This window comes from Rutidosis leptorrhynchoides, chromosome 5, assembly GCF_046630445.1.
Source record: "Rutidosis leptorrhynchoides isolate AG116_Rl617_1_P2 chromosome 5, CSIRO_AGI_Rlap_v1, whole genome shotgun sequence".
Classification (NCBI taxonomy): domain Eukaryota; kingdom Viridiplantae; phylum Streptophyta; class Magnoliopsida; order Asterales; family Asteraceae; genus Rutidosis; species Rutidosis leptorrhynchoides.
Window position 1 is genome coordinate 456000202 of NC_092337.1, and position 22071 is coordinate 456022272.

The 22071-nt window shown below is 33.7% G+C and overlaps 2 protein-coding genes across 2 annotated transcripts; one reads left to right on the forward strand and one right to left on the reverse strand.

Annotated features, from left to right (window-relative positions):
- Window positions 1-865: 865 nt before the first annotated feature.
- On the forward strand, window positions 866-2170 carry LOC139850194 (uncharacterized). Its single transcript, XM_071839781.1, has one exon. The coding sequence runs from the start codon at window positions 866-868 to the stop codon at window positions 2168-2170; it is 1305 nt and encodes a 434-aa protein (XP_071695882.1).
- Window positions 2171-8829: 6659 nt separating this feature from the next.
- Window positions 8830-10750, reverse strand: LOC139850195 (uncharacterized). The gene is made up of 4 exons (XM_071839782.1): window positions 10550-10750; window positions 10113-10433; window positions 9929-10024; window positions 8830-9401 (listed from the first exon to the last, which is right to left on the reverse strand). The coding sequence occupies exons 1-4, from the start codon at window positions 10748-10750 to the stop codon at window positions 9015-9017; spliced, it is 1005 nt and encodes a 334-aa protein (XP_071695883.1). The 3' UTR covers window positions 8830-9014.
- Window positions 10751-22071: the final 11321 nt, after the last annotated feature.

Sequence of the window (22071 nt, forward strand, 5' to 3'; positions counted from 1 at the left end):
ACTCAACTCTACAAAATTATTCATCATATAAATATGATCATAACTACATTTCCATTCACATAAGCTTACATTTCTAGTACTAAAAACTCGAGTCCATGAAACTTTGTACAAGAAAAGAAAAGGCAAATTATTGCGATATGAAATTGTTTGCGTTGCTAGTTATAGTAACTGCCTCGCTTTTGGTTGTGCCACCAATGCTGCCACCGTTACCACCACCACCGATGATGTTGATGTTCTTTCCTGTTGGTATTATGGCGCTTCTTATGTTAATGGTGATCCAGCCCGTTGAATCGTCTACTAATACATTACATAATCGGATTCAATTCTAATTTGTTTGGTTAGGCAAGTTATATTTGAATGTTGGTTTTGGGATTTTGTGTTTTGGTTAATCAGGATTTATTCATACCTGTGACACTTATGGTAGTATTTTTGTTTTCTGTGTTTCTAGTTTTTGTGAAAATATAAAGACAGATTTGTTGTTTATTCTTAAACAAAATTGGTGTTAAGTTAGAGCGGTGGGAGTGGAGCTCGTCTCCTACCCTGTCCCTCACCTCGTTCCCAGTCGCCCCACTCCCCATCCTCGTTGCGAGGTTCAGTCGGGATCAAGTCAGTCGCCGGGCGACGCAAGTTGGGTTCGGTATATTAAAAAAAAAAAAAAAAAAATACATATAACGGCTATATATTGTACCGTTGGGTTTTTATTTTTCTTTTTTTTTCTTTTCTTTTTTAATGCTATATATACACAACACATGTACAAACACAAACACAAACATAAACACATATCATTTTACATCCATTTTACTCAACATATACTCCCACAATCAAATCCAAATTCTATCATCTAAATAAAAATATTTCTTTAAAAATGAGTAGTTCCGACGAAGAAAGTTTGGTTAACGCAATGAAAAGTATATTTGCTTATCGAAATAACGTGGTAATACGTAGAGATGTCGAGGAACAAAATGAGGCTCAAAGCTCAAGACGAAAACGTCGCTACATTCGTCGTGATCGTGTAGAAGCGCACAATCGTTTGATGAAAGATTATTTTGTTCAAGATCCGAAGCATCCCCCTGAATATTTCAAACGGCGTTATCGAATGTCACAAAGTCTTCTTGAAAAAATAATTGAAGGTATACTTTCTTACTCTACTCGTCCCAATGCACCAAAGTGGTTTACTTATTTTCAACAACGTCCCGATGCACGTGGTGTTCTCGGAGTATCTACTATTTTAAAAGTCACTTCTGCCATTCTTCAACTAGCATACGGTGATTCACCGGATCTATTTGACGAATATTTACCAATTTCAGAGAGAACATCACGTGAGTCTTTGCAAAATTTTACAAGATGTATTATAGACTTGTATGGTAATGTATACATGAGAGAACCGACCGAGGACGATATACGTCGGTTGTATCATAAACATGAAGAACTTCACGGCTTTCCTGGAATGCTTGGAAGCATTGATTGTATGCATTGGGCTTGGGGTAAATGTCCAAATGCATGGAAAGGGCATTTCACCAGAGGCGATCACGGTTACCCGACAATCATGTTGGAAGCCGTTGCATCGTATGACAATTGGATTTGGCATGCATATTTTGGAATGGCCTGTTCGAACAATGACTTGAATGTCCTTAATGCATCTCCATTGTTTGATAGTTTACTAATTGACACAGCTCCTCAAGTTCCATACGAAATTGGGGACGTTGATTTTGATCGAGACTACTATCTTGCCGATGGGATTTACCCTTCGTGGGCTTCTTTCGTTAAGGGATTCTCAAGTGTTGTTGACGCAAAAAGAAAATACTTTACAAAGAAACAATCTGCAGCTCGTAAAGACGTTGAGAGGACATTTGGAATTTTGCAAGGTCGTTGGGGTATTTTAAGACAACCAGCTAGGGAATATAGTGTAAACGCAATCAAAAGAATCATGTATGGTTGCATCATATTGCACAACATGATAATTGAAGACAATGGTTTTAACATCGCTGAAAATAAATCTTACTACTTGCATGTCAACAACCTACAAGGATCAACTTGGTACGAAAGGTGTGATGTATATGCCGAGAAGACAAAAGATCTGCGTGACAAAGACGAGCATGAGTATCTTCGACATACTCTAGTTTCGCATCTATGGCATAATCGCGATGACGAAATAGTTAACGAATTGTAACTTTTTAATCGCGATAACGTAATGTTTTTTTTTAAATTTTTAGGAATCGTATGGTTTTATATTATTAGGAAATGTAATGTTTAATTTTTATTTTAATGGAAGTCATTTCTATTTATGTTAATTTTTATAATTATATTCATTTATGTCATAATTAAAATCATAAAAATAATAATAAAAATATAAACTGACATGCCCAACTGACAGAGGTCACCACTCCTCACTTTTTCTGACTCAGCAAGTCAGGCCTGACATGCCAAGTGACATCAGTCACCACTCCCAGTGCTCTTATGGGGTGATTATCAGGGCCGTCTCAACATTTTGAAGGCCCTAAGCGAAAATAAAAGTGAACCTTTATACACGTTTAATTTTTTAATACATATAAAAAGATAATACTTAGATTTATTTATTTAAATACTTACAATGTACTTAAATATTTAAAGTTACAGTATTACGATTTTAATTGACAATTCTTTATTTAATTAAACAGAATATTTTGAGAAATGTATATAGATATTCAAAATGTTGGGCTCTTTAAATTTTTAGGGCCCTAGGCGGACTGCCTATCTTGCTTATGCTCAAAGACGCCTCTGATGATTATTAAACATCACCAAAATGAGAGAAGAACATTACTTTCTGACTAGACTTTCTTACCTGAAAACTTAATTAAACATGACGACACTAAATGTATTTTTTTTACTTTACTTTTATTATTATTATTATTATATTATTATTATTATTATTATTATTATTATTATTATTATTATTATTATTATTATTATTATTATTATTATCATTATTATCATTATTATTATTATTATTATTATTATTATTATTATTATATTATTATTATTATTATTATTATTATTATTATTATTATTATTATTATTATTATTATTATTATTATTATTATTATTATTATTATTATTATTATTATCATTATTATTATTATTATTATTATTATTATTATTATATTATTATTATTATTATTATTATATTATTATTATTATTATTATTATTATTATTATTATTATTATTATTATTATTATTATTATTATTATTATTATTATTATTATTATTATTACCACCGAGGCATTTGCCTGAGTGGTATCGCGGTTGTGTTTAACACCCTCGTCGGGTAAGAGGTCCAGGGTTCGAACTTGGCTTCTGATTGACCAAATTAAACATGGACTGAAATATGCTCCATTGAGGTCAGCCCAAAGGGAAGGTTTTACCGACCCGATCCGGGACTAAGGTCCGGCCCGCCTGCCCCTCGGGATGGTTTAAGGGTTCGGATCCCTGTGATCGTGGTTCGGGTTTCCTGCCCGAACGTGTGTGTGTGCAAATGATGACTAGGCTTCGGTCCGGACTGATGCAATCTTGCCGTTCAAAAAAAAAAAAATTATTATTATTATTATTATCGCTTGAAAGAAATATAAATATAAACAGTGTCACACTTTTTCACAACTTCCTCATTCTACATTTCTCATATGTCACGCTTTTTGGCATTTAACCAACAATACTAAAAAAAAGTGACGAATTAGACCGTTAGAAAATTTATTGTGTGTGTAATTGGGCCTATGATTCTAGAGAATGGTCCAGGCCTAGTAAATTTAAAGAAGGCACACTAGTCGTTTTTACATTAGCTTTTAAATTTAAATATATTGAATTGAATAGAATAATAAATTGCATTGAGATTATTTTAAGTGTACTAAACGCTACCTTTTGTCTAAAAGTATGTTTTTCTAATCTATATCTATATAATCTATATATATATATAAGTACATAAATCTTGTGTTAATAATGGCAAAACAGTATATTAACTGGTATTAACCCAATGTTACCCCATTATACTAACTCAAATAAATTTTTAGAACTCAACAACGTACGTGATTAAACACAATCACCTACCCATAACAATGAACGAAAGTAAAATGTGAAAAAATGTAATCGAACACAAGATATAATGTGATTATATGTAATCGATGTGATTATTTTACTCCACGGACTATTGATTATTTTCATGCATGCAATGTATGAGTTACATAGAGTCTATTATATTGCAAAAAGAAAGAAGACGACTCAGACTCAAACGAGTAATCGTAGTCTAAAACCAATTCCACCCGCGAGACAACCATCGCGGTCGCGATAGAGCTTCCAAACAAGCTGAAGCTACTGTCCATATTTTACATGTCCATCCTGGTTGGGATCCCTTTTGTGCCGGTTGTGATAGGGGGCCATCCCGGTTGCGATAGGCAACAACTTGTTCAACTTGTTTCAATTTTCTTCACCCACTCCAACAAACTCCCACCTGAATGAATATATAAACAAACCAATAATCGTTAACCCAACAATTAAACAATCTAACCAAGAACGTTAAACCACCATTTATACCGTCTAACTCCATTTGGGACATGCACACTCTTATCACATTCGTCGGATAAGCAGACTTTCGATACAAGGTCATCAACACTACTTGTTAGAATCGAAATATCAACCCTCCAACTCTCTAGTTGGCGTCTTCTCTCATCAAGTCATTAGAAGACCGATTGAGACTATGCAAAACCTCAACGTCTCCGTCGTAACCACCTTAGTAAACATATCGACAGGATTATTCGTACCAAGGACTTTCGCCAAAACTAAAGTACCAACATTTATGAGTTCGCGAAAATTTAGGTCCATCTGAAACTTTTTTTTTTAACGGCCAAAGAAAGAATTATATAAATAAAACGATCCCTAGCAAGACGCTAAGGGATGATTACACCGGAATAAAAAGCCATGAGTTCCAATTAGAAACTAGATGACCTCTATTTTTAATCCAACGAAAAGTAATAAGCCTAATTACATCAAACAAACTACTTTTATTACAAAAAGAATCAAGAAAAACAACACCGTTCCGAAAGCGCCATAAAGCCCATAAGGAAGTAATCGTGACCGCAACTATACGAGCCTTAGACATAGTCTGTAATAGGACACCTTCTAACCAAGTCATGAAGGATTCCCATGAAGAAAAGTGAGGAAAGCCACAATCTAACCAAATCCTAACCTTATGCCATAACTCACATGCCAACGTTCATTCGAATAATAAATGCTCCCGAGTCTCAACACCATTGTTACAAACCGGGCAAACAATAGAGTTAATGTCGATCCCCATCGAGGAAAGATTCCAACGAACGGGAAGAATATCTAACCGAAACCGCCATAAAAAAACGTTAACCTTTCTCGGAACAAATTTGTACCATAATTTCTCAACCGGGGACGAGGTAAGACTACTATTATCAATATGAATTCTCAAGTCTTTTACTGTGAAGCCACCTTCATCACTTATGGTGCATAACCAACAATCGCTTCTGTCTCGTAACGTAGGCAAACTGATTTCGTCTAGTAAGTAGCTAAGAAGTTGTTCGTTCCGACCACGTAAATTATCTCTAGTCCACAAGAACTTCCAGTTGCCATTCACGAGTTTATCAACAACAAAATCATTCGGCTTCGTGTCTAAATGAAGCAATCTGTTATAACGATAAGCAAGACTAGAGTTACCACACCAAAGATCATGCCAAAAACGTATCGAACAACCATTACCAATCTGCAATCGAAATATGTCTCTCGGGATCAGGTCATTATCTACATATTTCACGCAAGTAGACACGATATTCTGCCATATGCTATAGTTCGAGACTGAGCACTCTTCGAAAATTCTGCCATGTATCGATTTAATTATCGTAACCCACATGTCATTCGATTTAGTCAAATACTTCCATCTCCATTTATAAATGAGAGCGATGTTAAAAGCTTTTAAACTCCCAACATTTAAACCATCTTTATTGTATGGAGCAATGACTTTGTCCCACTTTAACCAAGCCATCTTCTTAACCGAATTGCTACCACCCCAAAAAAATCTCGCCCGAATCGATTCAAGACGTTTTAAAACGGTCTCGGGACATTTAAACATAGACATAAAATAAATCCCGAGACTTCCCATTACCGATTTAAGAAGAGTAAGCCTCCCCCCCGACGAAATTAGACTTGCTTTCCAAGATGACAATTTGGTCCGAAACTTATCGCATAAGGAATCCCAATTCGAAAATTTTCTCATATTAGCACCGATTGGAATACCCAAATAGGTCGTAGGAAAATAGCCTGTTCTAGCCCCTGCCGAATTTGCGATTAAGTTAACAACCGTATCTTCAACCCCGGTACCTAAAACATGAGATTTATTGACATTACGTTTCAAGCCTGAAACCCGATGAAAAATGTCCAAAATGATAAGAATCCGATTCAGCTCATGAGTTTTCCAATCTGAAAAAATAATAACATCGTCGGCATAAATAAAGTGAGACAGATGAACATTATCCGTACCGATTTTAAACCCGTGAATGAAGCCAATTTCCATAGCACGACGAAAGGCGAGATGAAGGCCTTCCATGACAATGATAAAAAGAAACGGGCTTAGAGGATCGCCTTGTCTCAAGCCTCTTTTTAATTCAAATTCACGAGTCGGACTCCCGTTAACTAAAACCGAAGTTCTAGCCGAATATAAGAACCCCTTAATCCATGAGCACCATTTACGACCGAAACCCAACGTAGATAACATAAATAAAAGATACTCCCAATCGACCGAATCGAAAGCTTTCTCAAAATTGACTTTAAAGGGAAGCATCTTCTTATTTTTATTTTTGTACCACGATATGATTTCGCTTAACATAAGAGGCCCGTCCAAAATCTGACGGCCCGAGATAAACGCCGATTGCACCGGACTAATTATTTTGTCAATGACTCCTTGTAATCGGTTCGTAAGAATTTTAGATACTGTTTTATAAAAACAACCAACCAACGATATAGGGCGAAAATCAGTAATAAGCGTCGGGTTATTAACTTTCGGGATTAGAGAGAAAAAATCAGAGTTTGCACCACGAGGCATCGTACAAGTAGAGAAAAAATCTCTAACATCCCTGCAAAAATCAAACTGAAATATATCCCAAAAAAGTTTTAAGAAACGAAACGATATACCATCCGGGCCGGGAGCTTTCGAATTACCACAACTCCATACCGCGTTTCTTATTTCTGAATCATCAATATCAGAATCAAGGAACCTGACATCATCTTCCGATAAAGTGTGTTGCGGTATGACGTTACCAAACTCCACTTCGTTAACAGTAGCCTCAAATTTGGATTTGAAGAAGTTATGAAAAGCATTTTTAACCTCATTAGGCTCATTAACCCATAGCCCATAAATAAGGATTCCTTGAATATTTTGGGTCCGGCGTTTGTGTTTGATAGAACAATGAAAAAACTTTGAGTTCTCATCGCCCTCTACGTCCCATTTAACTTTAGCTTTCTGAAAATAATCGAGATCAGACAGCTTTGAAATGTCATCTCTTTCTGTAGCTAATGTGTTGCGTGAGGTTATCATCTCGGGATTAGCGTTACCTGCATCAATATCGACATCCAACTCGTTAATTTTATAAATAATGTCTTTTAAACGAGCCGCTTCCGTGGACCTGGCAGAGTGTATCCAGCTTTTAAGGTACCCTTTCAAGAGCCTAAATTTAGCAACAATGTCCTGGTTATTATTGGCATTAATCAGATTCCATGCCTTACGAACCGTGGACTCGAATTCGGGACGATCGAACCATGAGTCAAAAATTTTAAAGTACGTAGGACCATAGTACACTTTATCTTGAAACAAAAGAAGCGGAGAATGATCTGAATACCCTCGAGGCATCACTAAACCCTTTAAATCATCTACAACATTCAACACATTGTTAGTGATAAAAAAACGATCGATTTTGCTAAATTTACTACCTCGTTTATTACACCAAGTAAAGTTTAGACCGCCTAATGGAACTTCGTATAAAGCGTTAGAATCGATAAATCATTAAAAACACGAGCATCAAGATGACAGAAAGCCTAGCCACATCTTTCGTCACTATGTCTAACAGAGTTCCAATCACCGAAAAAAATATAGTCACCAGGATGTGCTGATACAAAATTCGTGATTTTACCCCAAAGGGTGGTTTTATCCGCAACCGATTGAGGCGCATAAACGTTAACCATAAAAACTTCCAAATTAAATCGTGTCCAAACGCCCTTAACAATAATGTAATTGTCGTCACACCAAATATCACTTCCACTACTGGAAAAACCCCAATTGGGGACAACAAAATTTTGTTTTTAGGGACGACATGTCGTCCTCAATAATCTTGCGGGACGACATGTCGTCCCCATAAAGTCGTCCCCAGTGTTCTGTCGCGAAAAGTTTTTCGGGACGACTGATTTTTTTTTAGGGACGACGGTGGGACCCACTTTGACTTTTCAATTGTTAATCTTGTCCATTTTTTGGGGACGACTTTTAGGGACGGCATGTCGTCCCTAAAGAAATAATATTAAAAAAATCATTTTTCCAACGAATTAATAATTATAATATTTTTAATCTAATTGGGACGACTCTTTAGGGACGACATGTCGTCTCTAAAAAAATAATATTAAAATATCCTATTTTCATTCTAAATAATAATAATAATATTAAAATGTAATTGGGGACGACAAAAGGGTACAACATGTCGTCCCCAATAAGCTGTTATCGTTTTTGGGCCGATTAAAAACTGCTTTTCCAGCCGTAAAAACGGCACATTTAAACCAAATCAAAACCTGTTGCACAAAACACAATATATTTCACAAACACAAGCTCAACATTAATTAAAACATGTCCGAAACATTATCCAACCGTTACAAACTTAATCCGAATACTAAAAGATTACAATCCGACACAAAGTTTACAACCTTAAAACATTATCCAAAGTTTACAAACTTAAACCAAATCCGAATAGCAAACAAACTTACAAACTTACCTTGCTTCATCTTCATTTTCTTCATCACTTTCGCTTTGAGACGCACCACTTTCTTCCATGTCTTCATCGTCATCACCTTCGTCTTCACCTTCGGTTTCTTGAGTTTGATTGGGGGTTGGGAAAAAAGATTGCCATTGGGGCGGGATTGCCATATTGTTAAAGGCAAAAGTATCGTATACCGCTTCCTTTAGCAATGGGTTTTCGGAACCCGGTGGTGGTGGTCGTCTTGTTTGACAAGTTGATGATGAAGATGATGTACTAGCCGATCCGGGTAACGTTTTACCCACTCCGCGACGGTACCCGCGACGTTTGCCTAAAACTTCCAACATAATGACTTCATCACTCCTTTCCGGATATTTTTCTTTTAATTTCAACATTTTTTCCTACATAGTTAACAAATATTATTATTAGTATTATCATATAACAATACGACAACCCATATTCACCATTTGACCCATATACACATATACATATACTTATATTGACCCATATTGACTAAATGACTCAATTGGGGACGATTTTAATCCACATTGACCCCAATTGACCATTTGACCCATATTGACCATTTGACCCGTATATACATATACATATACTTATATTGACCCATATTGACTAATTGACTCAATTTAACCCAATTTTAACCCATATTGACCATTTGGCCCACATATACATATACATATACTTATATTGACCAATTGACTTCATTTAAATCAATTTTAACCCATATTGACCAATTGACTAAATTTAACCCAATTTTAACCCAATTGACTTTTGTTGACTTCGTTTGACTTTATATATATATATATATATATATATATATATATATATATATATATATATATATATATATATATATATATATATATATATATATATATATATATATATATATATATATGTAAGTACTTACGTGGTTCACCCTAGCTTTATTCCCACTCCATCCACCTTTCTTAAAAGTGTGGTTGTTCTTGAAGTTTTCGATAAGACTCGGAGGATCCAGAGAGGCCTGCAAACACATATTAATATTTGACCATTTAAAATTTACAGACACGTATTAATATTTTCCATAAACTAAAGTTAAAAATAGGATTTACCACACGGTCGGCAATTGACCTGCTACCCTGCGTACTGGCGTATTCCATCTTCGCCCTATTTTTCTTGTTCTGCGCAGAACGAGCCCGGAATTTACTTGAAAGCATTAGGTCCACAAATGGGTCCCATAGACGTTGTTGAACATTCGGTGGGGGTCGGTTTCGAAGGTTATTGGGAAGTGCGTACCCGTCATTATCCGTGAAATATTTTTTTTGTTTACTTTTAGCATTTCTCCATCGGTCCGCGCACAAAGAATTTACCCCGGCTTCCACCACCTTTTGGGTATGTCCACCATCTAGCCAGTCGCCCATCTTAAAAAACCCCTACAACAATTTGAAAAAAAAAAGTTACAAAATTCTATTAGTATAATAAGTAATATATTATATAAAGTTTAAGATTAAATAAGTCAACTATAATATAATTAACCGAATAAACTTACACCGAGATCAAGCCAAATTTTTTCTTTGTTTTCGCCAGGAACCTTTTCCCAACTCTCGTAATGCTTTGGAAATAACGGGTCCTTAACGATTCCCGCGAGCATGTTAATACACATCGACTTGTGTGGGCCTATCGGGCGACCGGTCCCCAACACACTAACATCAAACTGAATCGGCAATGGTCCACCAATGTCAGCCCACATTTTTCGTAATTTACCATTTGTTGTTGGTCCACGACCACCTCTACGTCGAGTTAAAAGTCCACTTATATAATTTATAACCCAAATTTAACTCACCATTATGGTCACGAGTTAAAAGTCAGCAATCCACACTATTTACATACTTATACCATTTACAATCCAATTATAACTAGAAAAATGGGTCATAGTCTAAAAACGACGAAACCAATCACTACTAAATTAACACGAACGATTCGGGGTCCAAACGGGTAACCCGAACCATCTCGCGTACCAAAAATCGACAAACACCGCCACCATCCGTCAACCGCCACCACTGGCCACCAGCTGCCGCGGGCAGCCGTGGTGGCAGTGGTGGCAGCCCACCGAACAGCAGCAGTAGCAGCTAAAAGCTGCTGTCCACTCCCATGGTACACCAATTTTTTTTAGCTATATTCAAACCCAAAATTATTTGCTAGCAATTATTCAACTTAAATCTAACATTTATCAAGCAATTTCATCACCAAAATCAAAAGATTCAAGCACCCATTTGCATCATTTAATAACAAATAGTAAAACCCTAAATAAACATAGATTAAGCATAAATTAAAGACAAACCTTGATGCTAGATGTTAAAGGAAGCACGAATCATGATTGAAAGCTTTCAATTTTATCATCCTCTTCAACAATAAAAACTAGGTCTTTCAATGGTGATGGCGAGTGGTGCGTGACAGAGACGAGAGGGAGAGAGATGAACAAACCCACAATTTAATCTTCAATTACATCTTCATCATCAATAATTTTGGCTAGGCTTTAGTGTTTGTGATGTGTGTGTTTTTATTTGATCTAGATAAAAAGAAAATAAAACAATGTACTGGAACCACAAAAACCACGAGCAGTTTTACTTAATTAAATGGGTTTTAAACCCATTCCCGATAATACACGGGTATTTATCTGTTATCAGATATCTTTCGTATTTAATTCAGCAAAGCATACGATGTCATAATTAAATAATATAACCTGTTTCGGGACCCTGGTCATAAAACGGACCCAATGGTCTAACAATTAATTATAAATAATTAATAATTATATATTTCATTAAAATTCACTTTAACACTCCTAAAGGGCAAAAAGGTAAATTTCACCTAGGCCCGATGTCAGGATGTTACACATAGGGATTTGAACACATGAAACTCACACGGTCTATTTGGCCCGTCCTCATATCTGTCAGGCCGATTAAATCTCGTTTGTACTCCTTCAAGAGACATTGAACATGTTGTTAACGCTTCGTCGGCAACGTACCCCTCTGCTATACAACCTTCAGGCTTAGCTTTATTTCTAACATAATTTTTTAATTTCTTCATGTATCTCTCAACTGGATACATCCACCTCATGTAAACAGGCCCTCCATATATAGCCTCTTCCGGTAAATGCATAACCAGATGAATCATTATGTCAAAAAAAGCCGGAGGATAAATCAGCTCAAAAGTACATAAAAGTTTAATCAATTGTTTTTGAGCTTTCACCATGTCGGCTACCATTAACTCTCGAGCACAAATTTGCTTAAAGAATGCGCATAGCTGGATTATTGGTGTCGAGATAGTTACGTCCAAAAATGCGTTAACTCCGACCGGTAATAATCGTTGTATCATGATATGGCAATCATGAGACTTCATGCCTGTTATGTTGTTATCATCCTTGTTCACTTTCTGCCTGAAATTTGATCCAAACCCATCTGGAAGTTTCTGGGTTCTTGTGCAAAATCTGGATATCTTTGGTCGATTTCTTTCCACGCTCGACCATCTACCGGATGACGCATCTTACCCTCTTCCTTGCATTGTCCAGTAACATGCCAAGTCATATACTTTGCAGTGTGTCTGGAACTATACAAACGTTTAAGTCTGGGAGTTATAGGAAAATAACGCAAAACTTTATTAGCAACTTTCTTGCCCGTTGTGCGTTCCGCTTTCCATCTACTCTCCTCACATATTGTGTAGGGTTGATAGCGAGTATCTTTCAAAACATAAAGGAGGAGTTGAGTTCAAAGTATAAACTTAAAGTACACAAGTACACCTACTTCTTCTCTGATTATTCTCCCCTGCATCACCATTATATATATATTACATAACAGATATATAAAAAACTTAGCGACTTTGATTTAAATTAGACAAAACAAATTTCTTAATTTCAGTCGAAATATAACATGATGAGTATTTATATATAAAAAACTTAGCGACTTTGATTTATTGTATAATGTTGGAAAAACTTCGTAAGAAAAAACGAAATGAAAAATTGTTATGATAATACATTATACTTGGAACTCAATAACAAATTATGTACTCCATGTTTTATTTGATTTAAATGCATCTACTGCTTTTTATTTATTTTTATTCATGAAAACTTTACAAACAATCATGTAACTTAGATCTCAATAACAATTTAAGTAGTATTTTTTATTTAAACTTTAAGTGCGTCTACTGCTTCTTCTTTTTTTAAGTTCATGAAAACTTTAAAAACAGTTACGTATTCAGTTAGATTTGAACATGTAAATGCAATCTATATAGAGTTTAATGACATGGTGTTAAATTTACGAGGACAAAAGTAAACTATAATTATAAGATGAGGGGTGTTGATTGGAAGTTCACCAAAAAGTTGTTATCCCTACCAGATTCTAAACTCTACCTGCAACTCTTTCTGTCCTCACTTTACAACTTCAAAATTGTCACTCTAAACTCAATTATATAGCCATTAAAACACAATTCATATACATATATACTAACACAGTTGGGGGTGGCAAAGCACCCCTCTGCCACCCTACTAACTCCGCCCCTGACTCCAAATCAGTTTGCTACTTTACATGATTATAATACATCAAAATCAAAAATACTTCACATATCACAGTTAAAAGAATTTGGACCAAAACTGATGTATCTCTAAAACTTTGTAATTTAACATTACTAATCAATTTCATATCGTTCTGTTAAAAAAAAAATCAATTTCATATCGTTAACTCTATTTATTGTGAAAAAATAAACAAAAAATTACTAGAGATTTACATTTAGATTTAGAGAAAGAAGTGAGATACTGAGATGTGAGTTACCTTGATACAGTAGTGTAACGCCAGAAGCAGAGAAATCAGAGATGGAAATGAAGATGAAAAAAGTTATGGTTTTCTATTTTCTAACTTTTGGACAACTGGAACCATGAAAAACTCCTTTTACCTTTTTCTAACTCTCTTAGACTTGGGGGGAGTCATAAATTTGGTGGAGGGAAATTTAATTTTTCGTGAAAATTATTAAGTGGCAGTGTTATTTTTTATTGGTAAAGAAGTGGCAATGTCCAAATAATATATTAAAAGTGACTGATTGCAATATAAGAACTAATTACGGAGAAATTAATAGAGATAAATTGGTGGAAGTGATGTAGTGGGGTAGAGATATAGTAATATATGCTCTTGACTTGGTGGAACTAATTATTATGTAGTGAGGCCATCACGAGATAAATTGGTGGAACTAATTATTATTATTATTATTATTATTATTATTATTATTATTAAAACTCTAATTGTTGTAATATATTAGTACTACTGTAGTGCAAGTTGGTTTAATGTGGGACAAAGTTTTGTCCAATTTTCTTAATAAGATACCAACGTGTAAGTTTTATTGTAAACGTTATGTTATTCATAATTCATGCATGTATGAATGAACATTCGTGATGAAGTGCCAACATACACAATTTCTGTCTTTCAGATTTTCGTATTTGTCTACAATCTACAAGTAACTATCACTTGTACCACTTCCTAACAAATAACCATCATATGAGAAATGATAAATCCACAATTGAAATTGAATATATAGTAAATAAAAAATTAAAGTAAAAAAACAACTAGTAATATTAATAATAATAATTTTTGACGGATCGTTAATAAAAAAATAAATAAAAATGGACAACCATATAGTATGATAGTGTGTGACGCAATACTTATACTAGAAAATAATATTACTAGTTGAATTCAACCTTTTTTCGTTTGTACCTTTAGTGGCGCTGGTGCGCCACAAAAGGCGCCACAAATGTCATCCCCAAAAGTTTTTAGAGACGACGTGTCGTCCCCAAAAAATAGCACGAAATTTTCCCACCTTTGGAGCCAAATATTTCTGCGCCAAAAAAACAATTAAATATAATTCTTTTTTTGGGGACGACATTTAGGGACGACATGTCGTCCCCAAAAGTTTGGCGGGATTTTTTTTGCTTTTTGGAGCCAGTTTTTTACCAAAAAAATAAATGAAAAATGGTAATTTCTTTGGGGACGACATGTCGTCCCTAAATGTCGTCCCCAAAAAACTGGTCAAACGTCTCAGAAAAAGCTGGCCCATTTTTTGTCGTTTTCCTTATTTTTGGGGACGACATTATGTCGTCCCGAAAAAGGTCGTCCCCAATTTATACTTTTCTAGTAGTGTTCTAACGAAAGCTTTCGGATCCCATAATGAAATAATACCGCCTGAAAACCCGCGAGCCAAACTTAGAGCAAAAATCAAAATGGTGGTTACCCCAAAACGATTTAAGTCGAAACATGTTTAAACGAGACATTTTCAAAAACATGTTTAAACGCAATGAATACGCTGATGAAGATACGTTAAAAAAGGTATTCGATTCATATGGTTGTCTCCTTAATGTTTATATTGGGCGAAAAAGGGCAAAAACCGGGAAATGTTATGCATTTGTACGATATATGGGGGTCAAGAATGTTTTGGCTATGGAAGATCGATTAGCCAATGTTTGGATTAGCAATTATCACTTGTTCATTGAGGCGTCCAAGGTTGATAAATCGAAGATCATCAAACCAAACGTTCAAAAGATTCCTGTTACATCGGATCTTAAGGTTAATTCTAATAAGATGGTTGTTAATGAAGCAGCTACAGAAAACTCAATCAAGAAAGGCAGTTTAAACGGTGATGGAGGGTCGTATGCTTCCATTCTACGTGGTGACAAACCTATCATCAAAAAGATAAAACTTGCTTCTGAAGATGTGATTGATATAAGTAGCAATAGCCAAGTTGTTATGGCAAAGGTTAAAGAAATAGGTACATTGTTTACAGTTTACCAACAATGTTTAGTGGAAGGATTTAAAAAGTTTAAGATTCAGTATGTTGGAGGTTTGTGGGTGTGGTTTCAATTTGAATAAGAAGCAGCCTGTTCATCATTTAAAACCAACCCCAACATGCTCTTTTTATTCGGTTGTATGAAAGAACCATCTAATTCGTTCATTGTTGACGAAAGGATCATTTGGATCGAAGTGTCGGGCTTACCCATTTGTGCGTGGGGTACGGACGCAAGTAAGAAAATTGCTTCTCATTTTGGACGTTTTCTTTTTTTCGAATCCAATTGTAAGTTACCGTTATCGACTAGTAGAATTTGCATCGCCACTACCACGAAAAGTCCTATTTCTTGTTTGGCGAGTATTGTTATTAATAGTGTTGAATATGAGGTGATTGTTTCTGAGGTGGGGATTTGGCAATTCGACATTAATTCCACCATTGAAGTTGACAAATATGATGAAGACGTTTCGGTAAAAGACGATAATGGAAGTAACTCATCTAGTTATTCTTTTTCTGATGATATTCAATCAACCACTAATCATTTGAAAGAATTTGATGGTATTGATTTAAATGACTCTGTTAATGTTAACCATGTCTCAGATAACTGTGATATTCCAGTTGAAACCAAGGTTCGAGGTGATGACTCAGTTTCAACAAAGCCATTGGCTGGTAGCCCGAGTGTTTCGCATCCACCGGGTTTTACTGGTGATCCAGATGAAGGTAATGCGCACCATAAGGTTGCTTCTTCGATTAGCTGCCATACTCCATTCACTATTATCAACCATGATCCAGTTTCTATTCATGGTGACGATTCAAGTGAAGATATTTTCAGCATTGGCGAGTTATTGGGTTATAAGTTGAAAGGTAACAAAATCAATTCGGGCTACGATATAAACTTTTTTGGTTTTAAATGAAGATCCTATCCATAAATAGTTGCGGTTCGTTAGTGTTCGAAAAAAGAAAATGGATCAAGGATATTTGTGTTTCGCTTAACATTGAATTTTTAGGTCCATCTGAAACTATAGTGCAAAAGTGTGTTGATTACATGAACGAAAAAATGTTAGGTATTCTGTTTGACGAATTTACATGAAAAAGTTGATGACAGTCACATTGGACACAGGGGACCAAGGAACAATGGTCCAGCCCACTAGGAATTGGCACATATACAAGCAAAAAACAAAAAACTATATCGATATATTCTAGTGGATAACTTCTTTATCTTTATCATATATTATACTTATATATAAACAAAAAGTCTCATATAAACTACATTTTTTGACTTGACCAGAATGAAAGTCATAAACAATTACGAAATAACTTTGATAAACTTCGTACTTATGAGTAAAAATATATGCTTTTCTTAGATAGCATGAACATGGAAAATGTTGTCCGTTTTACAAGTACATAACATATTAACACATAACATGATTTTTTTTTTTTTTACTTTTCATAAAAAAAGAATAGAAAAAAAATTTAACACTCCGACATAAGACTCCGACATAAATATGTATCAAGTCAAAAAATCATGTTATGATCAATGTAACAACTTACCATTAGGTATTACAATATTACACTTAACTTTATAGAAACACAACAACAACAATAACAATACTTAATTTCACCAAAGTGGAATATGAGAGAGGTTAGATATAGACAGTCTTTCCTCTACCCCAGAGTAAAAGAGAAGTCATTCATTCACCCACGACCACTGTTGTAAATGGCGTCCGTGCGTCCGTTGCGACGTCCGCTGCGGCGTTTTGGTGACTAAACAGTTTCGACCCCGTTCCGTTTTCTTATAAGCCGGTCAACGGTCAAAAGTCAGGTCAAATACAGGAAAAATTGGGTCAACGCCGGTCAAAAGTCACATATTCTGTTAAAATCGGTCATAAGTCGGTCAAATAAATCAAAATTGACTTATTTTAGTATTCCATTTTGTACTATATTAACGCTAATAGCAATTATAGGTACAAGCTTGTCAACGAAGATTTTTTAGCTCTAAAATATGTGTAAATATATATATTTATATATATAAAAGTCAATATTAGTCAACATCCGTTTCGATCCCGTCTCGGCTCCGTTTTTCTGTTGCGACGTTTTGAGGTCGCCACCGTTTCGGCTCCGTCTCGCGTCTTTTTCAACCTTGCCCACGGCTACCTATCGGTCAGCGGGTAAAAGAAGTCGTCCCTCCCTATACTAGAGGGCAGAGAGGCTGCTTCCTAAGGACCTCCGGCCAGAAAGAACTATGAATTCCGTTATGTGAAAAAAAAAGTTAAAATAAAAGTTGTTATGTATTTTCTATATATAAAATAAATAAAGTTCAAAAGCTGAAAAAGGCATGCACAGAAGAGTAATAAGGTGGTGAGTCAGGTATGGTTTGGTCTAAGGACAAGGATATAACTGCTCATATACGTTATAATATAAGGAGTCGCATGCATGTTGGGTTGAGCCTTGTTGGGGTTTGTCTGTTTTGGCTCCTAACCTAACCCATTTGATTCTTTCACCATATTTGAAGCAAAGCCATTGGTGGTTAGTTAGTGGTAGATACACCATATCAAGGGGGTTAAGTTATTTTTAATACTTCTTTTGTTTGGTCAAATCCGACCCTCTATTTTCTGAAGTTTTTGTTAAGGACGTTTATCAGTTACGTTTTTGATATCCGCGATTTGTTCGGTTCAAATTGTTTTATTTTGAGGTTTTGGAAATTAAAACCGAAAAACCAAAAATCGCAATAGAATCTAATTTGATTTCGGTAAAATATATCATGTAACATATTATTTGTTGAATTCGATTTTAAAATGTGTATTCAGTTTAAACAAATTCAGAAGGTAAAATCAAAATTGAAGTCTGACTAGATATCTATGAACCTTGCAATTGATGTTTGGACTAGAATTCATAAGTGGTGGAATCTAAGTTTCACTCATAGCAGTCATATTGGCGACTTGTTAGAGGGATCAAACCACAACACCCTACCAACAACTCTACACAAAATGTGGCAAGCAATCACGTGGACGACGGCGTACTTTATTTGGAAAAACAGGAACCAGAAAGTATTCAACAGTGACTCATGGTCGGCGGCAAAAATTGCATGTGATATTCAAGTAAAATCCTACGAATGGATCATGAATCGTTCGAGAAGAACACGCAAAGACTGGTTACAATGGATCTTAAACCCCATCAACCTCGGGGCACCAGACGTCTACAACCTTGATCCTGGTTAACCGTTCAGCACTTCACTTTATGTATCCATTTCGTGTTTGTTTCTGTATGATAATGAAGTATATACAAGTGTAATGTGATATTCGGTGCTCCTGGCACCCACCATTGTACATATTATTTATATATAATATATACATATTGCCTTTAAAAAAAAAAAAAAAAAAAAATCAAACTCCTGTTTTTTTCAGTCACTTGTTACGGAGTATTGCATTTTGTTAAGGTACCTAGCTAGTTTTACCATTTTTATTTTTTTTATGTAAAGAAATAAGTGATACACATACAATCATAACAATGTAATATGTACCATAAAAGTAAAATGAAGTACGTTAATAACGTTATAGTAACGATCCAATCATGGATGAAGTACGTAAGTATTATAAGTAAAAAAGGGTAAAGCTTGCAAATTAAAAAATAAAAGTTGCAAATTGATGAACTAAAATTTCGTAACTGCTTTAATGTGTTTCTTTTATGACGACGTATAAGTAGTCGGTATTGTACCTTATTTGAGGTTGAGGTACCGTTTTCTTCTAACATTTTCATATAGTAAACGTTTCTCTATTTTAGGCTTTCATTTGTATCCTTATCTCAAAATCAAGTATCTATTCATATGCTAAGAAAACTCATATATACTATATCGTTACATTATTTCCAAAACGTGCCTTAAATGTTAAACGTTATTACTAGTAGTACCATCTAAGTTATCTATAACTTCTATTAAATCTCTAAAATGATAATGTCATCATTTCACAATTTAACTCTTCATTTTGCTAAAACTTGCCATTTATAAAAATATGAATGATGTCATTAATCTTAATAAATTTAGAATTAAAATATAATTATTTACCAAAAATCTATCTATAGTATCTAATAAATCTCTATAATGATAATGTCATAACTAAGTATTATTCAAGCATAAACAAAATTCAAAAATAAAGAAAAAAATTCTAAGACTCACATGAGGATGTTATTAAAATAACTAATTGTATTTAATAATAATATTAGCATATCAATTGTATAATACATAAAGCATTACGTACAACCTTATGATAAAACACCTTCATAATCATATGCACAATATTTGAAGCATTATGTACACTCTTATAATAAAACAGCTCATGACCATATGTACAATATTTGAATCACTATGTACAATCTTATGATAATACACTCTTATGATCATATGTACAAACTTTGTAACAATTTGGATAATATTTTACAAAAACCTTATGAACATATGTACAAACTTTGAAGCATATTGTACAACCTTTATATAATAATTGTATTATATTTTTTTAAATAATTTCAAGAGGCATTTGTTATTACTAATAATTATTATTAAAAATATAAATACTTCATTTTAAAGCAAACTTTATTATTATTATAATTATAACTATAATTATTATTATATTATTATTATTCAAATACAGGTTTTCTCTACGAGATTAATTACGTTGCATATTTATGCGAAATACAGTCTCAATAAAAGGTTGTAATGTAGGCTTTTATGACAAAAGAAATAATAATTGTAATGAAAATTGGAAGAGATTGGTGGGAGAATAAATGTAGTTCATTTATCCAGACTCAATTAAGTACATCAATATGTTTGTAATGTGACAACCCGGAAATTTCCAACCAAATTTAAACTTTATCTTTATATTATTCCGACACGATAAGCAAAGTTTGTTAAGTTAAATCTCAAAAATTTTAAACTGTGTTCATACATTCATTATAACCTCGACCAAATTCTGACGATTCACGAACCGTTATATATAAATAGATATGTATATATATGTATATATATTATAACTTGAGAATATTAATAAAGTATTAAACGTATAATACTTTACACGAACGTATTTATTTCAATATGTTTATTGATGTAATTAAAAGATAATATCAAATGATTGATTTATCAGATACATTGTGATATGATTACGGGTCAATGTTATGAGGTCCACTGTAATTTAAGAAATCTATTCTTTTTGACAACATTCGGAAAATGATAAAGTGATTTATAAGTAAGAACGTGGAGTGTAAATAGCTTAGATGTTGGATATCGACAAGTTAAGTAACTCGACATTTTTCATTAAGATGATTTCATACGTTTATTTAACCTTTGGACTTTATCCCATGCTTCACCAACAGACTGTAATTTAAAAACTTGAAACCTATTATGAATATATATGATTCTACTTTTCTAAAACGTTTTATGATATAACGATTTCCATTATTTTAACCTTTAAACAAAATGATTCTTAAATATATTTAGTTTTGGAAAACAAAATTATCATATTTATTTGATTTAGTTTCAAACGTACAAAACATTTTCAGTTTAAAAAGAACTTTATTATTAAAACGTATATAACTTTTATAAATATCTAGAACCACTTTTGACAACTCATTACTTAACCAGTATGATAAAGATAACGATATTTATATTTTATTTTATTAAATACATATAACGATTTAAATTAATATTATATATATTTATACGCGTATTATACGTACATAGTTTTATACTTTTACTATACTTAAACTTTACATTTACTTTACTTTAACTTTAATAATTCATACTTTAATAATTCATACTTTAATAATTCATACATTAATAATTCACTTTAATAATTCATACTTTAATAATTCACTTTAATAATTCATACTTTAATAATTCACTTTAATAATTCAAAAATCTATTATAAATAGAATTCAAAAGGTTTCATTATTTCATAGAAACTTGAAAATATTTTTCTCTAAACTCTCTCAATCGATTTATATATATATATATATATATATATATATATATATATATATATATATATATATATATATATATATATATATATATATATATATATATATATATATATATATTTACTCCGTATTATTTCAAGATATTATTAGTATACATAAAATATTACGACGGAGTGCTGTCCGAGTGATTTCGAAATTGTTTTTCGAGCGGGATAGAGCTAAGGAAATTATGGGTTATAGCTAAGGAGGTTACGGGTATGGTTCGGGAGTATTGCTCGTGAGTCA

What these genes read in the sequence shown, in the direction of transcription:
- LOC139850194 (XM_071839781.1), top strand. Translation starts at nt 866, where the DNA reads ATGAGTAGTTCCGACGAAGAAAGTTTGGTTAACGCAATGAAAAGTATA.
- LOC139850195 (XM_071839782.1), bottom strand. Translation starts at nt 10,750, where the DNA reads ATGTGGGCTGACATTGGTGGACCATTGCCGATTCAGTTTGATGTTAGT. An exon ending in AAATTTGGCTTGATCTCGGT is followed by an intron (nt 10,434 to 10,549) that starts GTAAGTTTATTC and finishes AAATTGTTGTAG; the next exon opens with GGGTTTTTTAAGATGGGCGA. An exon ending in ATAAAGCTAGGGTGAACCAC is followed by an intron (nt 9,402 to 9,928) that starts GTAAGTACTTAC and finishes TTAACTATGTAG; the next exon opens with GAAAAAATGTTGAAATTAAA.